The 18091-nt window shown below is 34.6% G+C and overlaps 3 protein-coding genes and 2 long non-coding RNA genes across 5 annotated transcripts in view; 4 read left to right on the top strand and 1 right to left on the bottom strand.

Moving 5' to 3' along the window:
- Window positions 1-18091, top strand: part of LOC149483991 (uncharacterized) — a 418879-nt gene that overhangs the window by 235303 nt on the left and 165485 nt on the right. The gene's annotated exons all lie outside the window — the stretch shown is intronic.
- LOC149484016 (uncharacterized) lies at window positions 6-2830 on the top strand. Its single transcript, XM_089701583.1, has one exon. The coding sequence runs from the start codon at window positions 45-47 to the stop codon at window positions 1467-1469; it is 1425 nt and encodes a 474-aa protein (XP_089557709.1). The 5' UTR covers window positions 6-44; the 3' UTR covers window positions 1470-2830.
- On the top strand, window positions 5402-6259 carry LOC149484015 (uncharacterized). Its single transcript, XR_016316379.1, has 2 exons — window positions 5402-5552; window positions 5829-6259. It is a non-coding gene; the product is annotated as an uncharacterized LOC149484015 (long non-coding RNA).
- Window positions 7081-12594, bottom strand: LOC149484014 (UBA-like domain-containing protein 2). Its single transcript, XM_089701612.1, has 4 exons — window positions 12373-12594; window positions 10686-10760; window positions 10052-10291; window positions 7081-9698 (listed from the first exon to the last, which is right to left on the bottom strand). Exons 1-4 carry the CDS (start codon window positions 12478-12480, stop codon window positions 9672-9674), a joined length of 450 nt encoding a protein of 149 aa, XP_089557738.1. The 5' UTR covers window positions 12481-12594; the 3' UTR covers window positions 7081-9671.
- Rexo5 (RNA exonuclease 5) lies at window positions 15913-18060 on the top strand. The gene is made up of 2 exons (XM_089701529.1): window positions 15913-16208; window positions 16373-18060. The coding sequence occupies exons 1-2, from the start codon at window positions 16145-16147 to the stop codon at window positions 18025-18027; spliced, it is 1719 nt and encodes a 572-aa protein (XP_089557655.1). The 5' UTR covers window positions 15913-16144; the 3' UTR covers window positions 18028-18060.

Genomic DNA, 18091 nt, shown 5'->3' with positions numbered 1-18091 from the left:
ATATATTGGGGTAAGCGTTTATTTACTAACTTTCCTCACCCATCATGAATCCTGATCCTCCCGACCCTGGTAAACCTCCTGACATCCAGGGTGAGGTGATGGAAGCGGAGCAAACAAGTAATAAGAGACAACGGTCAGAGCCATCCGTTGCTGATACAGATATGATCCCGTCTAAAAGACATGTTACAGTTAATAACTACGCGATCGCATCCTCTCAAAGTTCATATGTGGATCCCATTCTATCTAATCCCATTACATATTCCGACAATGACAGTGGTCCCTTTATTGTCTATGTGTCCCGTACAGAGGCCGATCCTGCGGCGGGTTTAACCATCAGACCGATCAAATTTGGATCTTTCCTTTACAACAATCGTGTAGCTAACATAGCCAAGGATGGAGTTAAAGCTATTGGGCGTAATAAAATTTCTGTAAAATTCAATACCGCTTGTGACGCAAATAATTTTATAAATTTCCCCCCTCTTAAAGATTCAAATTATCAAGCCTCCATTCCAACTTTTCACATCACTCGTATGGGCATTGTCAAAGGTGTCCCTACGGAGTGGTCTATGGAAGAATTTATCAGCCATGTGGATTTCCCAGGTGGAAGAGGCAAAATATTGAAAGCCAGACGGCTTAATAAAAAAATTAGAATAGATGGTGTTACTTCATGGTCACCATCTCAAACCGTTGTTTTGACCTTTCAGGGCCAAGTTCGCCCAGACAGAATTTACTGCCTTTTTAATTCCATGCCAGTAGAGGTATACCAATACCCTACAGTTCAATGCTATAAATGCTGTCGGTTTGGACATGTACGCGATCAATGCCGCTCCAAGGAACGCTGTTTCAAATGTTCACAGGCCCACTTGGGTGACTCTTGTCCAACTCTAGAATCTAATGCAACATGCCTTCACTGTACTGGTAAGCATTATGCAACCGATAAGAAATGCCCTGAGCAATCCAGACAAAAGGCCATTAAGCAATTAATGGCATCCGAAGGGATATCATTTGAGGAGGCTTCTAAAGTCATCCCATCAACACGTAGGTCCTACGCTGAGAATACCCAGATTCAGAATACATTATCTGTGAACTCCCAAAGCCTCCCCTCTTCCCAATTTAACCCTCCTATCCAATCAACTCCTAATATTTCATATAGAAAAACTGTCACTCAGACCCCACGTTCCCGCGCCCCTCTTGGTAAGTCTTATGATAAGGCTGTACATCAATCCATCATCCGTGAACCCTCCTCCTCCCTTTCCAATGGTTGTGCTTTCCCTAATACAGGCTCTTCTCCTCCTTTTGATGAACATCTTCTTAATATGTGTTTGTCATTTATAGAAACTTTACTCTCTTACCCCCACCAGTTACCGTCCAACGTTGCCCAAAGACTATCCCGCTTCACATCAATTCTTAATTATGGATCTAGTGTTTCTACAATGGAACGCTCAGAGTATCCGTCCCAAGAAGCATGAGATTTTCGATTTGATAACCAATCATAAACCTCTGGTTCTTGCTATCTCAGAGACATGGTTATTGCCCGGTTCTCGCTTTAGGGTTCCAGGGTATTCCTGTCTTAGAGATGACAGAGCTGATGGTTATGCTGGCTGCGCTCTGATCTTGAATAACAGTATTTCCTTCTCACACATTTCACTTCCCCACCATGGCTGTAACTTTAATGCAGTTGCAGCTAGAGTTGCTAATATTTCCGTCTTATGTGTTTATATCCCTCATCCCCATTCTAGTTTTATTCCTGAGCTTTCCCTAATCATCTCCTCTCTCCCTCCTCCGATCCTTATTATGGGTGACTTTAACGGGCACCATACTTCTTGGGGTTCGTACATGTGCGACTCCTTTGGATACCTTTTGGTTGACCTCTTTGAAGATCTGAATATGTGTATTATTAACGATTGTCTACCTACACGGAGAGTCTCCCCAGTACAAAACCCTAACACTGTAGTGGACTTAACTATTTGTTCTTCCATTTTAGCTCCTTCCTTTTCATGTTCTACACTTTCCTCTACCCATGGCAGTGATCATTTTCCAATTCTCATCTCCTGCTCCCGCATAGTCCATGTTCCCACTAGAACATTTCCACCTTTGCTCAAATTTAAATTAGGTAATGCTGACTGGGAGAAATTTACTAACTCCCTTGAGTCCAAAATAAGTAACCTCCCAAATGCATCTCTTGAGAATTGTCTGGAATGTTATTCCCTTTTCGTCAACTGTCTCAATGCCACTGCTTCCGAATCCTTTCCGTTGAAATCCTATTCCACATCGTCTATTAAGAAGCTATCTCCTCCCTGGTGGGATCAAGAGTGTACTAACGTGGTTAAAGAGCGTAAAGAAGCCGAATTAAATTATAATTCCATTATGTCGAATGAGAACTTTATTCATTATAAGAAAGTTGCAGCACGCGCTAAACGGCTGCTATCTAAAAAGAAGAAAGAGGGCTGGATTCGATTCTGTGAGAACTTATCTCCCAAAACACCACCATCACTGATGTGGAATAGTATTCGGCGTTTCCGTGGAGCTTTAAATGATAAAAATAGAATATCCAACAATTCAGATATTTGGATTGATGATTTTATTGACAAACTATCCCCACCATTTGTTCCCTCTTTTGACCATTTTCCTTGTCCTCCCCATAATATAGTATCGCACGACAGTATGGATTGCCCTTTCACCTTGCAAGAACTTATTACGGTTCTTGACGGCTTAAAAGACTCATCCCCTGGGGTTGATGGTATACCATATTCTTTTCTTTGCAAATCTGGCGATCAGACTAAATCTTATTTTCTAAATTTAATTAATATCTTCTTTTTACACGCTATCATGCCCAATTCTTGGAAAACACAGCTTATTATCCCTATTCCTAAGCCCGGCAAGGATCCTCTTAGCCCCAATTCCTATAGACCAATCGCACTGTCTTCTACCTTAGCCAAAATCTCTGAACACCTTATTAAAAATCGCCTGGAGTGGCTTGTCGAAAATAGGGGCCTCCTATCTAGTTCTCAATTTGGCTTTAGAAAAGGCTTAAGTGTGCTGGATAGTCTTAGTATTTTAACCACTGACATACGCTCCTCTTTTCACAACAAACAGTACCTAGTGGGTGTATTTTTGGATGTAGTTTCAGCGTACGATAATGTTCTTCTTCCAGTGCTCAGACAGAAAATGTTACAGCTGAGTTTGCCTGAGAGGATGATACATTTCATCTTCAACTTATTAATGTTGAGGACAATACAGGTACGCTCTTCTAAAGATACATCTACTAGACTTATATTCAAGGGACTCCCTCAGGGTTCCGTTTTGAGTCCATTACTATATTCTATCTACACCTGGGATTTGGATAAAGCTATCCCATCTTATTGTAGTGTTTTGCAATACGCAGATGATATAGCGCTATATGCTTCGTCAGAGAATATGGATGTGATTACCTTCAGACTTAACAGTGCTTTAGCTTATCTGGAGAATTGGATGAACGATCACGGCTTGTCACTATCGCCCGGCAAAAGCAATGTAGTTGTGTTCACAAAAAAACGTTTGATACCACAGCCAGTTATACTACTTGAAAACTCCTCAATCCCGGTAGTCAACAAGATTAAATTTCTAGGGGTGGTGCTTGACCAAAAGTTGAATGGTATGGCTCACACTAACTACATTTCTCAAAAGTGCGAGAAGGGTATCAATGTTTTACGCTCCTTATCTGGTGTTTGGTGGGGATCACATCCATATTGTCAAAAACTAGTATATAATGCTATCATTCGGAGTCATTTGGATTATGCGTCGTTCATATTAGAACCTTGTAATAAGACAGCTATAGTAAAATTGGATAGAATTCAATACAAATGTCTGCGAATCATTATAGGGGCTATGAAGTCTACCCCAGTCAATGCCCTCCAGGTGGAATGTGTTGACCCTCCCTTATCTCTCCGCCGGCAATATCTGGCAGACAAATATTTCTTTCGGCTAATTCAATTATCTTCCCATCCCCTTCTCCCTAAAATCCGTAATCTCCTTCACATGCTCACCTTAAATAATCTCCGTCGTCCATCTGATTTTCCATGCCTACTTAAAAGCCTTATTAAATTTAATCGCCTCCCGGATCCAACATGCCAATTTAGTATCCATCCTTTATATTCAACTCCGTTTCATGCTTTAGTTTTTAACCCCAACCTTAGTTTGAGTTGTGGTATTCAAAAATATGCTCCCGATTCTAATGTTGCTTTTAATTTTATGGTTGCCTCTCACTGGCGTGGTTATAATCTTTTTTTCACGGATGCATCAAAAGTGGCAAAACATCTTGCTGTAGGGGTTGCTGTATGGCACCATAATTCTAACACTATTTTACAATTTAAATGTCCCCCTCAATCCTCTGTTTTCACAGGTGAAGCCACGGCTATCCTGGAGGCTCTGAATTTTATCAACTCTCATAATCTCCAAAATTCTGTAATCTTTTCAGACTCTCAGCTGCCTTCAGACTATTACTTCTAACCCTTTCCGTTCTAAGTCTAAATCTCCTATTATCTTTCTTATTAAATCCACACTTTATGACTGTTTCAGGAAAGGACTTCAAGTAGATCTAGTACACATTCCTAGCCATTCTGGTATTATAGGCAATGAGAAAGCTGACGTTTTGGCTAAATCAGCCATCCAACATGGTACTCTCGAACATTACTACAATTATGCCCATGATCTCTCTTCTCTTTCTAAGGATCGTTTGGATTATACATGGAACAGTCAGTGGAAAAATTCTACTAAAGGGAAATTTTATAGAGATATTCAACCCTCAATTCCATGTAAGCCCTGGTTCTTCCGTTTCCCTAATATAGACAAGCCTACTGTTTCCACCATTTGCCGCCTCCGTTTAGGTCACAATACCACTCCTACCCATTTATTTAAAATTCATGTCCGTGATCATTCTATCTGTGAGTGTGGTATAGACGAGGGAAGTTACGATCATTTATTCTTTGTTTGCCCAAAGCTTCGTATCTCACTTCTGGATATCCTCCCCCCAGATGTTCCCCTCCCTACTAATTTTAAGTGTTTACTTTGTCTTGTCCCTACCTCATTTGTCAATATCCTATCAAAATTTATCAATTTTAACAATCTAAAATTTTGAACCCCATCCAAGTACCTATATCTATTTTATGTTATGCTTTTGTGATGTGTTGTGTTGTCTATAACTAATATTTGTTCTTTGTCAGGTTATACAGCTCCATGTAAGAAATCTATGAGTAAACAAAACTGAACCATCTCAATCGTGATTTTTCCTTAGCACAGAGTATGCTTAACATGAGCATTAACTTAAACTGACCATCCGATCAAAACTTGACATTGGCAGAATCCGTCCTCACTGGGATCGGGAGTTGCCATTTGCTAAAAAGAAGAAGAAGAAGAAGACTGATATCAATACAATGCACAAAACTACTCTAAATTGGTCTAAAATATTTTCAGAAGCTTATACGTATACCTCTCAATATTTACTATTTGCCGTGACTATAATTTTGGCATCAATTATTTTTATATGGATTTATGAGAGGCCGCGGTTGTATAAGGTATGAAATGTTTTATTTCTTACGTGCGCCAAAAAAGTGTTTAATACAATATTCGTAGTGTGTAGGTATATCAATTTAACTGTACACTATGCTAAGAATTCGTAATTAAGTATAATTCTTTATAATAGGTACAGTATATAGTATATACCAAATAATAAAAATAGTATGAACCAAATATTAATTTTCTTAGGAAATTCTTAAAATTACCTAAGTACTATCTCAATAGCACTAACTTGGTTACCTGCTCACAAATTTAAAATATTCTATTGTTTACAGCTTATATTCAAAAAGAGTAAACAGTCTACTGTATTTAGCCGCCGAGAAAGTGAAGAAATGCAGAATGGAGATGGATATTCAGCAACTAAAGACATCTTTTATGCAGAGAAACCGATACTTGATGGTTCCCATAAGCTCGATAAGTCCACTTAATCTCAAAGATTAAGGAATTAAAAGGATAAAATAGAAGTTAAAAAAATCCAAACCACACATTTTGTACAAAAAGGTGTAATCGATACAATAATATGATATACCCTCTTTACTGTATCGATTACGATTTCTATACACTTAAATTCATGAATAAAGAATGCACTGTCTTTTTGAAAGCGTATTTTAATTTTATGAGAGAACTAAATTTATACAATTTAAACAGGCGTTCATCCATTTTCCAAGTAAAAACATATGCAATAAAAATCTTTGATTGAATAAGACTTAACTATAATTATTTTATTTTGAAAAAAAGCTGTTGTATTACATACTTACCTATGGTTGTCCGTCGAATGTTGATTCGTATTATTCGACCAAGCCAACTAGACGCTCGGGTGGAATGCGGCCTCCCCGCCCGCTTACCGCCTCAGGTCCCGCGTTCGCCTTAGTACGGTTCGCAGCATCGACGCATTCGTACGTTTCGCATCGCTAGTTATTTCTGTACTTTTTATTGAAATCGTTAAATCTTGTTATTGACTGTTAAGTTTTTTTTTGTTATTTGTTTAAGTTTTACTGTGTTGTTATTCCTATGAATAGCCCTCGAAATGGGGAAAAATAAGACTATTCATAGCGGAGAGCGAACAGTGATATTACGAGTGTTACATTTTTTGCTATCTGTACCCGAGACATGGGCGGGTGACGTCACAGTTGAAAAGGGTCTAGTTGGCTTGGTCAAGTAGTACGACTCTTACCTGCGTTGTGCCTGCGTTCCGCTGCACTTATCACAATGCAATACATTTATAAATATTGGATAAAGCATTCATAAAAAATGTGATGTTTTATATATTATACTAGATTTGCCACGCGGTTTCACTCGCGGACGAATGCAAAATAAGTATTTCTATTTTCTATAGCTCATGTGTTTATGTACTGTTTTTAAATGTGTAAAATTTTATCCAAATCCCTCCAGTCAATTTTATTAACAATTCGTTACGAATACAAATCTTTTTTTATACCTAATAATATATTAATATAGAAGTATAGGTACATAGTTATTTTATTTTATAAAGCTCGTATTAAACCATCTCAATAAAAATATGTATTAGAAAACCCGGTTTCTCCCGTTGCAGATATTATGTTGCCACAAGAGTACAAGACACATGTGTTATAATAAAACCGTGTTAGATTGTAAATAATTTTAATTTATGTCGCGAGATCGCAAATTATCGAAAAAATACTCTTTTGCGTCGAAGAGCACGCTGTGGAAGCCTTTATTCACGGTTGTTCAAGGTTACTTTATGTTGCAATTTAAAGTAAAGTTCATGCTTTAAGAAAAGGTGAAGACATTAAAAAAAATACTGGGTCCATCCTCTGCAGATAGATTAACATATTATAGATATTTTGACGTGATCTATTATTTTCAGGGTCTCCCCCGCACTTATCATTTGTAAAAAAAAATGCATTGTAGAGTTAAAGGATGGCAAAGTGAGAGCCTAAAGACATTTGATCATGACAACAGAATTTGTTTTGTTTCATGTGTGGCCACGCCACGGCCACGGTCGTCCTAACATCTAGAGCATTCTAGAGGATACTGGATATCCGTCTACGTCAAAGACGTTATACTACTAACAAGACCGCACCATGGTATAAAAAAACAGTCCGAGTCAGGGCGTTCTTATTTCCAACTTGTCTCTTTCTAATACAGATATTAGTGTCCGACCGAACTTTCGGTTTCGGTTTCGGTTTCGGCCGAGTTTCGGCCAAAATCGGCCGAAACTTTTGCCGAAACCGAAACTTATTTCGCAAGTTCAGTGAACTTAGTTCACACACGTTCACGCTCGCCTAACTTCGTTTTCCTCGGCAACGCTTTGACGGACGCTGTCAAAGCGTTGGTTGACCCACGCTGGTGAAAACAATTTTTGATTATCAATATTGAGATTGGAACTGGGTGTAATAGTAATTAATAATTATTATTTTTATATAAGAGGTACCTAAAAGAGACTGATTATTCTTCTAAGTACAAATACCAATCCAAAGTATTAAAGACTCTTTAATAAAGAGAAAGATCTCAAAATACCAAAACATAGTATTTAAAGTAACAGTAACAATTACTGATTTGATTTAGATGACTGATTTTACTGAGAACTTAATTTGAAAAAATAATAAAAATTAAAATTGTTATTATTAATATTTTAAAAATATTATTTTTTTATTTTATATTAAATAAATGATTACAACAAATTTAAAAAAGTTACTGTGTTTTCATTTCATGCCCTAATTAAGGCAAAATAATAGGTAAAATGCACCAAAGTTCAGTATTTTTAGAAATTTCATACTTGACCACGTGAGTTTCGGTTTCGGCCGAAACTGAAGCCACGGCCGAACATTCGGTTTCGGTTTCGGTTTCGACCAGGAAACCAGTTTCGGTCGGACACTAACAGATATATAAATTCGTGGGATAGTACAAGTCAAACAAAATTCATGGTCACCCTAAAATTTTTACAAACATCAACTATTGGTTAAGTTTTCAATACGTTAGACAAGGACCATTTGCCTATGGGAAATCTCTCGCTCGGACTGTTTTTGAAAGAAAAAGCAACCTTAAGCATAATAGCAATACATCATATTTTATCCAATTTTTTTTTTATAAAATATGATTTATTGCTATCTTGTCTATAGTGCACTGTACGTATAGTTGTCAATCGAAATCTGTGGATGCGACACTCGCTTGGACACTCGATACCGCTTACGATTCTCGTAAACACGCTTGCTTGTGTGCGTGAGCTTTTGTATGAAGATTACCTATTGGATGGATATCTGTATCTTATATGTGTATTGTACGCGTAGTGTGCGCATATCTACTCTTTGTTTATGGTTATATTTCGACAACAGAACAACTTGGCTATTTTACCAAACGTCATCGAAAGCTTACACGTATAATATTATTAACATCCATCCATCTAACACCAGAAAATATTATGTAGAATTTAAAGACCTAAATAAAAATCCCAGGCTGCTTATACTATGTTTATTACAATCCACAATCTTCCCCATCAAACCCACATCTTCTGACGTAATTGTAAGGGTCACTAACCACTTGGCTATCGGGCATTCTTATTGACTTTTAAGAAAAAAATTGTTTGGGCTTTTCCAAAAAATCCAAGGGCGACCAATTTAAAATTGGCTGTTAAAAAACTACATTTTGTCTTAATGTATCACTTTAATTACATTCATAATATTGTCTTTTATGAAGCTGTGTATAATACATGTATACTGAATATAATACAATCAGAACTTCAATTTGATTTAACTAACATTATACATATTATGTATAGAAAAGAACGACAGTATAACGAAAAAATAACAATTTTCTTTTTATTATTATAATACATCCATAATTATTATTAAATACCACTAAATAGTTTGATACCGTTAGTTTACAATAATAATCATAGTAATAGGTTCCTAATAGGTATCAAAAAACTGTAACACAAATATCATAGTGCAATTTGTTTAAAAAACCACTATAAGAACAGTGACAATATTTTGTTTAACATGATTGACTATAACACCCCTTTATTACCCAGCGAACTATAGCTGCTTTGGGGTGTCGGAAATAATGATCAAAAATCCACAGCTCAAATCGCGCACCATTAGAAAAATAAATTACAGATGGTCCTAACCTAAATTTTCAATTTATCTTGGCATGTGTTCTCTGCACACCTGAAAAGAAATTAGTCATGATTAAATACAGCTACTAGACATAGCTATAGTAATAATTTTTAATAAATATTCATAGAAATGATTTTAATCCAGGTTAAAAGTCCCTATGATATATTTTACAAATATATGTAGTTCAATATAATCAACAAGCATTTGGATGAGATTAATCCATAATCTTTTCTCATAACTAAATCACTGTAAAAAAATCCCTTTCGGGACTAAAATTTCCTAGAAACGATATCTACTTACACATATTCTTTGATAATTAAATTAAGCAATACCCACCCCATGCTTTACCCCGTTACCCGTTATCAAATCTCAAATATATCATATAATAATCAAAACATACTCACTGCGGTTGAGCAAGAGAGCGGTGCGTAATTAGTCTGCTGATTTGAAGAAGAGGTGAATGTGTTGATTTGCATTTGCGCGGGGGGATGCGTGGCGAGGGGTGACACCGGCGGCGCCATACCACTGACGCCGCCGCCCCCCGCGTTACTGGGACTGCCCGTCGTTGAGAGCCGAGAGAATGCTGCGAGCGCATCAGGGAAGTTTGGGGGTGTCGCTGGTGTGTTACATGGTGTCATCAATTGCTGAAAATAGAAGTTAAAAATGTTTATGACTGAAATATAATATTTTGGGTTGGTTGTAAATATAATATATTTACATAGATTTTGTTTCAGCTAAATTTTTTTCAAATTTAGCTGAGGAAATAAAAAAGACTTTTTTTTTTTTTATTTGCTCACAGAATTTTAAAAACAGACGCTACTCAGGAGACAGGATAGAATGTTTCCATATGGTAGTTTGGTCTAAATTGCTTTGTAGCGGAATAATTTGAAAAATTCTTTCACCATTAGATAGCTAAATCTTCCTATATGTTCTCTTTAAAAAATAACAATTTCAATTGGAGCAGAGATGTGGCAAACAGATATTTGAATCTTAAAAGTTAAAACTTTTATAAACAAACTTCCTTCATAAATTTTATACCTGGGGATAGTGCTGTGCAGCAATGCCATTTGCTGAAGGGATGGCCACTTCTTGAAAGAATATTGATAGAGCTGTCTGAAATAAAAAGTAAATTGAAAAAAATTACGAATGAATGAATAATAAAAGCTTTATTGTACTGTGTACACACTAAATTAAAGACATAACATAAAATGAAATACATATAAATTGCACAATAGGCGACCTTATGGCTACAGATCCATCTCTTCCAGGTAACCCAACGGAGGAAAGCAATAACAAAAAACGAATATTGGTAGGTGGTACATACTGAAGCACTGAAGCAATAAAAAATAATACAATACATATTAATGATAGGATAACCAAATAATATCATAAAAAATAGACATCTTAAATTTTTTAATATACATATCTATACTAGATATACATATATCACTATTGTAAAAAAAGAAGTTCATTGCAAATGAATCATTTAAATTATTTATTATATCACCAGTGACATTGTAATATGACTGCTTCAACAATATACCTGTGACATATACATGAATTCAATCACTACATAGTAAAACAAAGTCACTTTCTCTGTCCCTTTATTTTTATGTATGCTTAAATCTTATTAAAACTATCAACTGATTTTGATGCAGCTTTTTTTTAATAGATAGAGTAATTGAAAAGGAAGGTTCATGTGTATAATTAATTAGGTTATTGATAAAGCAGGCGAAGCCACGGGCAGAAAGCTAGTATGATATATATATATATATATATATATATATATATATAACAAAAACTATACAATAAGTACTGTATGTAAATTGAACAGTTTTTACTTTGTTAAATATTAAGTAAATTAATACACTGTATTTAACCCTTCAAGAGTAATAAGGATTAAGATTAAGTGTATAGAAATTTTGGACAAAAACAAATAAATGATAATATGTTCGGGTCTTTAGACAACTACATTATAATAAACAAACTCTAGATAGTGTATGTATGTAATCTAAAGAAGATAGCGTGACAATCAGATATATTTTAGAACTGAAATATGAAAATTTATGTGAAAGATTTGTGAGACCTATGTTCTAGTAATATAAATAGGTATGTATAATAGAATATTATGCCAAAAACAAAATAAACAATTGTAATTCAGCATAACCTCTTGAAAACATATTTAACAAATTAATTTTTTTTTAAATTCATATCATGGAATAAAAAAAGTTAATTTTACTTAAGTATACCTATTTCATACAACTTTCTACAACTACATAATATTATGTACCAAAAAATATAAACCTTGTAAATATAGGTTAAGAAACAATTCTATTTATATCTTAATTTTTTATGACAGGTTAAATGGCAACTTGTGATTTAAAGCTATCTTTAAAATCAATACATGTTTTTATTTTAGGAATATATAACATGGAGCAGAAAATTTGCACTCTATTTTTAGCAATATTATTGTCAACATTCGTACGTAGATACTACGTGCTTATTTTGTCATTATCAATGTGTGTACACTTTTAGATATGGTCAAGGTAATTGATCAATCTATGTGGTCAACTTTATAATAATCGTTTTCGACAACTTATTTTTATCCCAAATAATGTTTTGTGGTACTAGTTATGATTCATTAATAAATATAAACACAAAATAGTAGCAGCCATTTCATGATTTTATTGTTTGTTTACATGTATTATGAATAATCCCAATTTACCTCAAACTGCCAGTGAGCAGCCTGCAAAAGCTGTTTCGCTTGTTCTCTAGCACAACCAGCTGCTAACACAAATTGATTTATCATAACTTGCTCACGCAATGAATCCATTGTTTAACTTTAATACAGTATTAGCAATTTATAATCACAGAATCTGTAAGAAATACGAGTGCTAAATGTTTATTCTCACAAGAACGTAAACGTTCTGTGTATAGACTATAGTGGCGCTAGTGAGATAGGGAATCGTGTACGAGTGAAAGAGACAAGTTCAGTTTACAAGAGTTTACATAATATTTTCCGTCAGTATTCTGTATTTCTAGTAGACATGGCCTTGTCAATAGGTTGTACTGTAGAGTACTGTTGTTTATAAGTATATAATATACTTTATATATATTATGTTCTACGGTCAAATAAATTTATGTTTTAATTATGAACTACGGTCTATGATCTTTCACCCTCTATTTATTTTAAACTATAATCTAAAAATATATTATGAATCGTGAGATTCACAAAATTAAGTATTATATTTTATATATTATGAAGTTAACTACTATTTTTAATTAACTTTTTAAAAGTTATAGATAGATCATTGAGATAATATTACTACGTATGGAGGAGACACCACGAACAAAATCCAGGTGCGCCATTTTTTTGCTCTAACTAAGTTTTAAAAATTATTATCTAGTTAGGTACTTACCGATAAAAGTTATTCCTTTGCACTTTTCCGTATTATTTGTATTATTTGTGCAATATCGTAACACACACGACGGCATATTTGATGCGTTTCACTTTAAAACAAATAAAAAATGAGCGTGCAGTTACGCCATATGGCGTATGTTGAGCGGAACATAAGTGATGTAGGCGGTGTCGTCTCCATATGTATATCTCAATGAGATAGATAGACACGCTGCAAATGGCAATAAATCAGGTAATTGCCTGACTCGAGTGGGTGAGGGAGCACTAAGAGGGAGCAAGATGTAATCTAGTATAATCTATCTATATCCCGTATGTATTACTTAAAGCGTCTTATTCACGGTCAATCCCCGACGTACGTCGGCTCAAGGCCGCGGTGCTGGATGTATCCTACTGACGATCGTGCGCGCATCAAGCATGGCTAGGGTTGCCAACTTTTATTTGAAGAAATAGAGTAAATCTGATTTTAAAGGAGGTAAATAAAGAGTAAATAAATATTTTTAAAAATGTATTTTTTTGTACTTTTTGCAGTAACTAAGAATTTTTCATTATTTTTAAATGAATTATATGAATCCAAACATTCCAAATCTAAATTTATATATTTCAAGAGCTAAATTTAAATATTTTTAATTAATTTTTAATGAAGCTCGGTTTCTCTCTTCCCGCCACTCCACATTCATGACCGAAAAGACTCTTTCAGTAAATGCTAAAGTGGCGGGAACAGAGAGTATATAGCTAATCATTTTTTTTTAAACAAACAAATTCGTCAAGATATTTTTTTTTAAATAAATTGCCATTTTTCTGCAGTGGACTTTTGCATAAAATCTGTGTTATTCAACAATTCGCCTTGGAGTTCTTTTAAAATAATAACTTCTGAATATAAACTGTCCATGTGTACAAGGTTGATCCAAAAGTAATGATAATTGGGATTTCCTGTGTACATAAAAATCAAAAATAACCGTTTCTTGCTTGCTCATGTACTCACTAAGTTATCACAAAAAAATCATATCATTAGGCCATGTTTCCAAGTATTTACATTAATTTCTGTTGGCAACACTAATCTGCTGTACGTCCGCGCTATTCACTGTCCATCTGCACGACGTTCGCGGTGGTGGGGGTGCTTGCTGGATGAAAAGTTGGTCGTGCACATCCAGCAAGATAATAATAATAATTATTGACGTACGTCAACGCTATTCACTGTCGTTTTGCGTCGTGCATCGTGTATGACCTTGGCGGGACGTACGTCAAGATGGACCGTAAATAAGACGCTTTACTCTTTGATCTATTCTATATTAAAAGCGTGAGAGTGAAAGCGAGCGGTTAATTATATTATAATACTAGCGGTCCACCCCGGCTTCGCCCGTGGTACATATTTACGTTTTCTCTACATAAAAACCATCCTCGTACTTCAAGGAATATAATAAAAAAAGAATTATCGAAATCGGTTCAGCCGTTCTCGAGTTATGCGCTTACCAACACATTTTGCGATTCATTTTTATATATAAGAAGATTAATGTTGCTCAGTGTTGGTATCACTTGGTGTACATATCCTTTTGCATTATTTACATTATTGCATTTTGCATTATTGGTTTCTAGCACAGTTTCTAGTATAATAACAGAATAGTTAAGTGTGGGTTATTAATTTTTAAGCTATTGCATAGCTTCTATCGTGGGCCTTGAGCGCGGGGACCGAATCCAGAAATTTAGTAACGAAAATCCTCACGCTCCCCACTCCGACGGGCGTAAAGGTGTGGCTTGAAGGCATAGCATGCTTGCAATGCAATAACTGCGGCAGTCCCCGAGTGCCACACGTCTTTTTTTATCTTTATATTAATACTATCGTTCCGACTTTCAGAAGTTTCCATAATGATATCCGCATTACACTAAAAATTGGCGGAGTAAGAGTTTCTCGGATGGAGCCTGTGGGTGTAGTCATTATCAAAGAAAATAATTCAAATTAGAATACATAAACTTTGATATATTTTCTAGGGTTCCGTATATTTAAAGAGTTAGGGCGCTTGTGCACTACAAGGAATTTTACTGTCCGGCATTCCGATTTTTTACGGTCCGGTGTGGCATGAAAAAACCGATGAATTGCTTGTGCACCTGTCCGTCTTTACTCGGATCAGTGCGGTACAGTTCAAGGAAGTATGGCGGTATAATAAATGATTGTTTTTGCATTTTACAAGAAACGAGTAGGTAAAAATATAGAAGGTGAAATATTATATTACTTCGTTATAATAAAAAGTAAAGTTCCGTAAGAGATTTAAAATGCGTGTTTCACTTATTTATTTTAATCGGTGACGAGGAGCTAAATCTATTCCCACTTGAACTTTAACTTACCAACACTTACTTAGATAATAATTATAGGTCAATGCTTGGTCAATGTATATATAAAATAACAATACCGACTTCTCAAATCTCATTGCCAGCTAAAAGAAAGTAAAACAAGAGCTTGCTTTCAATTGGCATATGCAATAAAAAGAGTAAAATCCAAGCAAGTGGGCACTCGAAAACAATTATACCTACAGCGACTCGTAAACTCAAAAAACCATCCGGAATAGGGAAAAGTAAAATGTCGGACAGTAAAATTACGTATAGTGCACAAGCCAGTATTTAGATTAATTGCGTGCCATACCGGACCGTAAAAAATCGGAATGCCGGACCGTAAAATTCCTTGTAGTGGACAAACGCCCTAAATATAATAACGGAACCCGGAAATATCTATCGATGAGATTCATAATCACAGATAATGGGTCATATCTATGGTGACTTTTGTCTTTTATAGTCTGTGGGTGTCATTCAATGACATTTTATTACGATATTGACATTTGACACACATGGCCGAGACCACATGACACAAAAGATTTTTGACAATCAACAAATGAAAGAAATGGGAAGACCGAAGAAATAAAAATCAACATTGGCACGTTTATTTTGTTATGTAAAGACATTTGAAATCTACTAGTAATACTAGCAGTATAGTTTGCTTTCTGAATCATAATTCAAAAAAAAAACTATATAATATTTAATAGGAAATAATATTAAAAGTTGATAACCTAAAATAAATAGATCCTATACAATGAACACTCATTCTATTTCTGAAGAACCTCTGAAGAAAAAAAGACGTAAAGAAAATAAAGACGGTAAGTTATACCATAACAAATATTATAATGATTATGGTCTTGATATAATTTAGACTTTTTTGATGCGAATATTGCTTTTAAAAATCAACATTATGCCCAAATATATGTATTTAATTATTTAAGCATTTTATTTCTATTTCAAACTCTGGTTTTTTTTTTTTCAGATAAACATCATACAAACAAAAAAAAATCTCTTGGCATAGAGAAGAATTTGAAAAGTCAAAGGACACATATCCCTAAATTTAGATTAAAAATAAATGGAAATGCTGCTGCTTTATCAACAATAGAAAACGAAAGAGTGCCCCTTGTTTTAACAGATATACAACATTTACTTCTTCACTCTTTATTGGGCAATCTCAATCTATCACAACCACCCAGATGGTATGTTATAGATAAATGTAATCATGTAAGTCAAACTACTTGCTTAATAATTGAGGGTATTTCTATCAAGCACTGGGAACAATACAAAGAAAAGATGATAAATATCAATAGAATATGTGAAGATTTTGTGGAAATACTCACACCATCAGTGTACAATGGTTCTTTGGTAAAAGAACTAGCATTGGTACCACTGTCTGAAACTGAAAAAGAGGCAATAATTCAAAAATATGGAAGTATGAATTTAGCACTTGATATAAGGAAAGACCTTATGGTTATGATGAAAGCTGTGTTTCCAATTAATGATTCATTTAGTGAAATTAATTATAAAGAGTCTAAAGATCAATTCCCTAGAACACAACTAATTTTGTCAACTTGGCAGCTTATAGAAGAAAATTATCCAGTTCCTCTCAAAGGAAAACTAAAGAATATTTATTCTGACTATGTTCTGTCTAAAGATGAATACAAATCTGTTACACCAGACTCACCCATGTTTGGCCTAGATTGTGAAATGTGTATAACTAATGTGGGATCTGAACTGACTCGAGTATCTGTTGTCAATGAAAAACATGAAGTTATATATGAATCATTAGTAAAACCTTACAATAACATAACAGATTATTTAACAAGGTTTTCAGGTATTACAAAATCAAAATTAGAAAATGTCACTAAAAGATTAGAAGATGTTCAAAAGGATCTGCAACAGTTACTACCTCCTGATGCTATTTTAGTTGGTCAATCACTTAATCTTGATTTACATGCTTTGAAGATGATGCATCCCTATGTCATTGATACAAGTCTTATATATAATTTCACTGGAGAGAGAACACGAAAACCAAAATTAAAAACATTAGCTAAAGAATTTTTGAATGAAGACATTCAATCAAATAAAAATGGCCATTGTTCTATTGAAGATTCTTTAGCGTCACTTAAACTAGTTCAGTTGAAGCTTAGTAAAAATATAGAATTTGGTGATGCGGTGCATACTAATAGACAAACTTACAAAGAAAATATTATTAAAATGACAACTAAACCTGAATATGCCTTATCAATATTCAACCATATTATTGAGCAAAGAAAAACATCATTAGTGGTAGGTTGTGATAATATTACTGGAGACTATCATACCTACTTAACACAAGCAAAGGATAGTTTGAGTGCTCAGTTAAAAAAGGGCAAACCAAAAAAGGTTAAACTGAATACAGTTGACACAGTTGAGGATGTCATATCAACTGTTAGTAATGCTGTAAATGATTATAATTTTGTTATGGCTCATTTAAAACTAGATCAAATAGATGTTCAATTAAATGATATGTCTAACATTGATAAGTGGGTTGAAACTATTTGGAATAGTCTTAAACAGTCTGCACTGTTTGTTATTGTATTTGGTGGTACTGCTACAGACAACGGGGTAGCAATGATAAAAGTTAAAAATAAGTAATTATTGTAAATAAAATTTAAGTTTCTATGTTTTTGTTTTTTTTTTATTTGTTAAATTCCTACGA

This window comes from Colias philodice, chromosome 12 (genome assembly GCF_061535455.1).
Source record: "Colias philodice isolate Cphi_HAF_F1 chromosome 12, ilColPhil1 Martin Lab GWU primary, whole genome shotgun sequence".
NCBI classification, from domain to species: Eukaryota; Metazoa; Arthropoda; class Insecta; order Lepidoptera; family Pieridae; genus Colias; species Colias philodice.
Note: the sequence above shows the minus strand (reverse complement) of the source record. Positions and strands in the feature narration are given on the sequence as shown.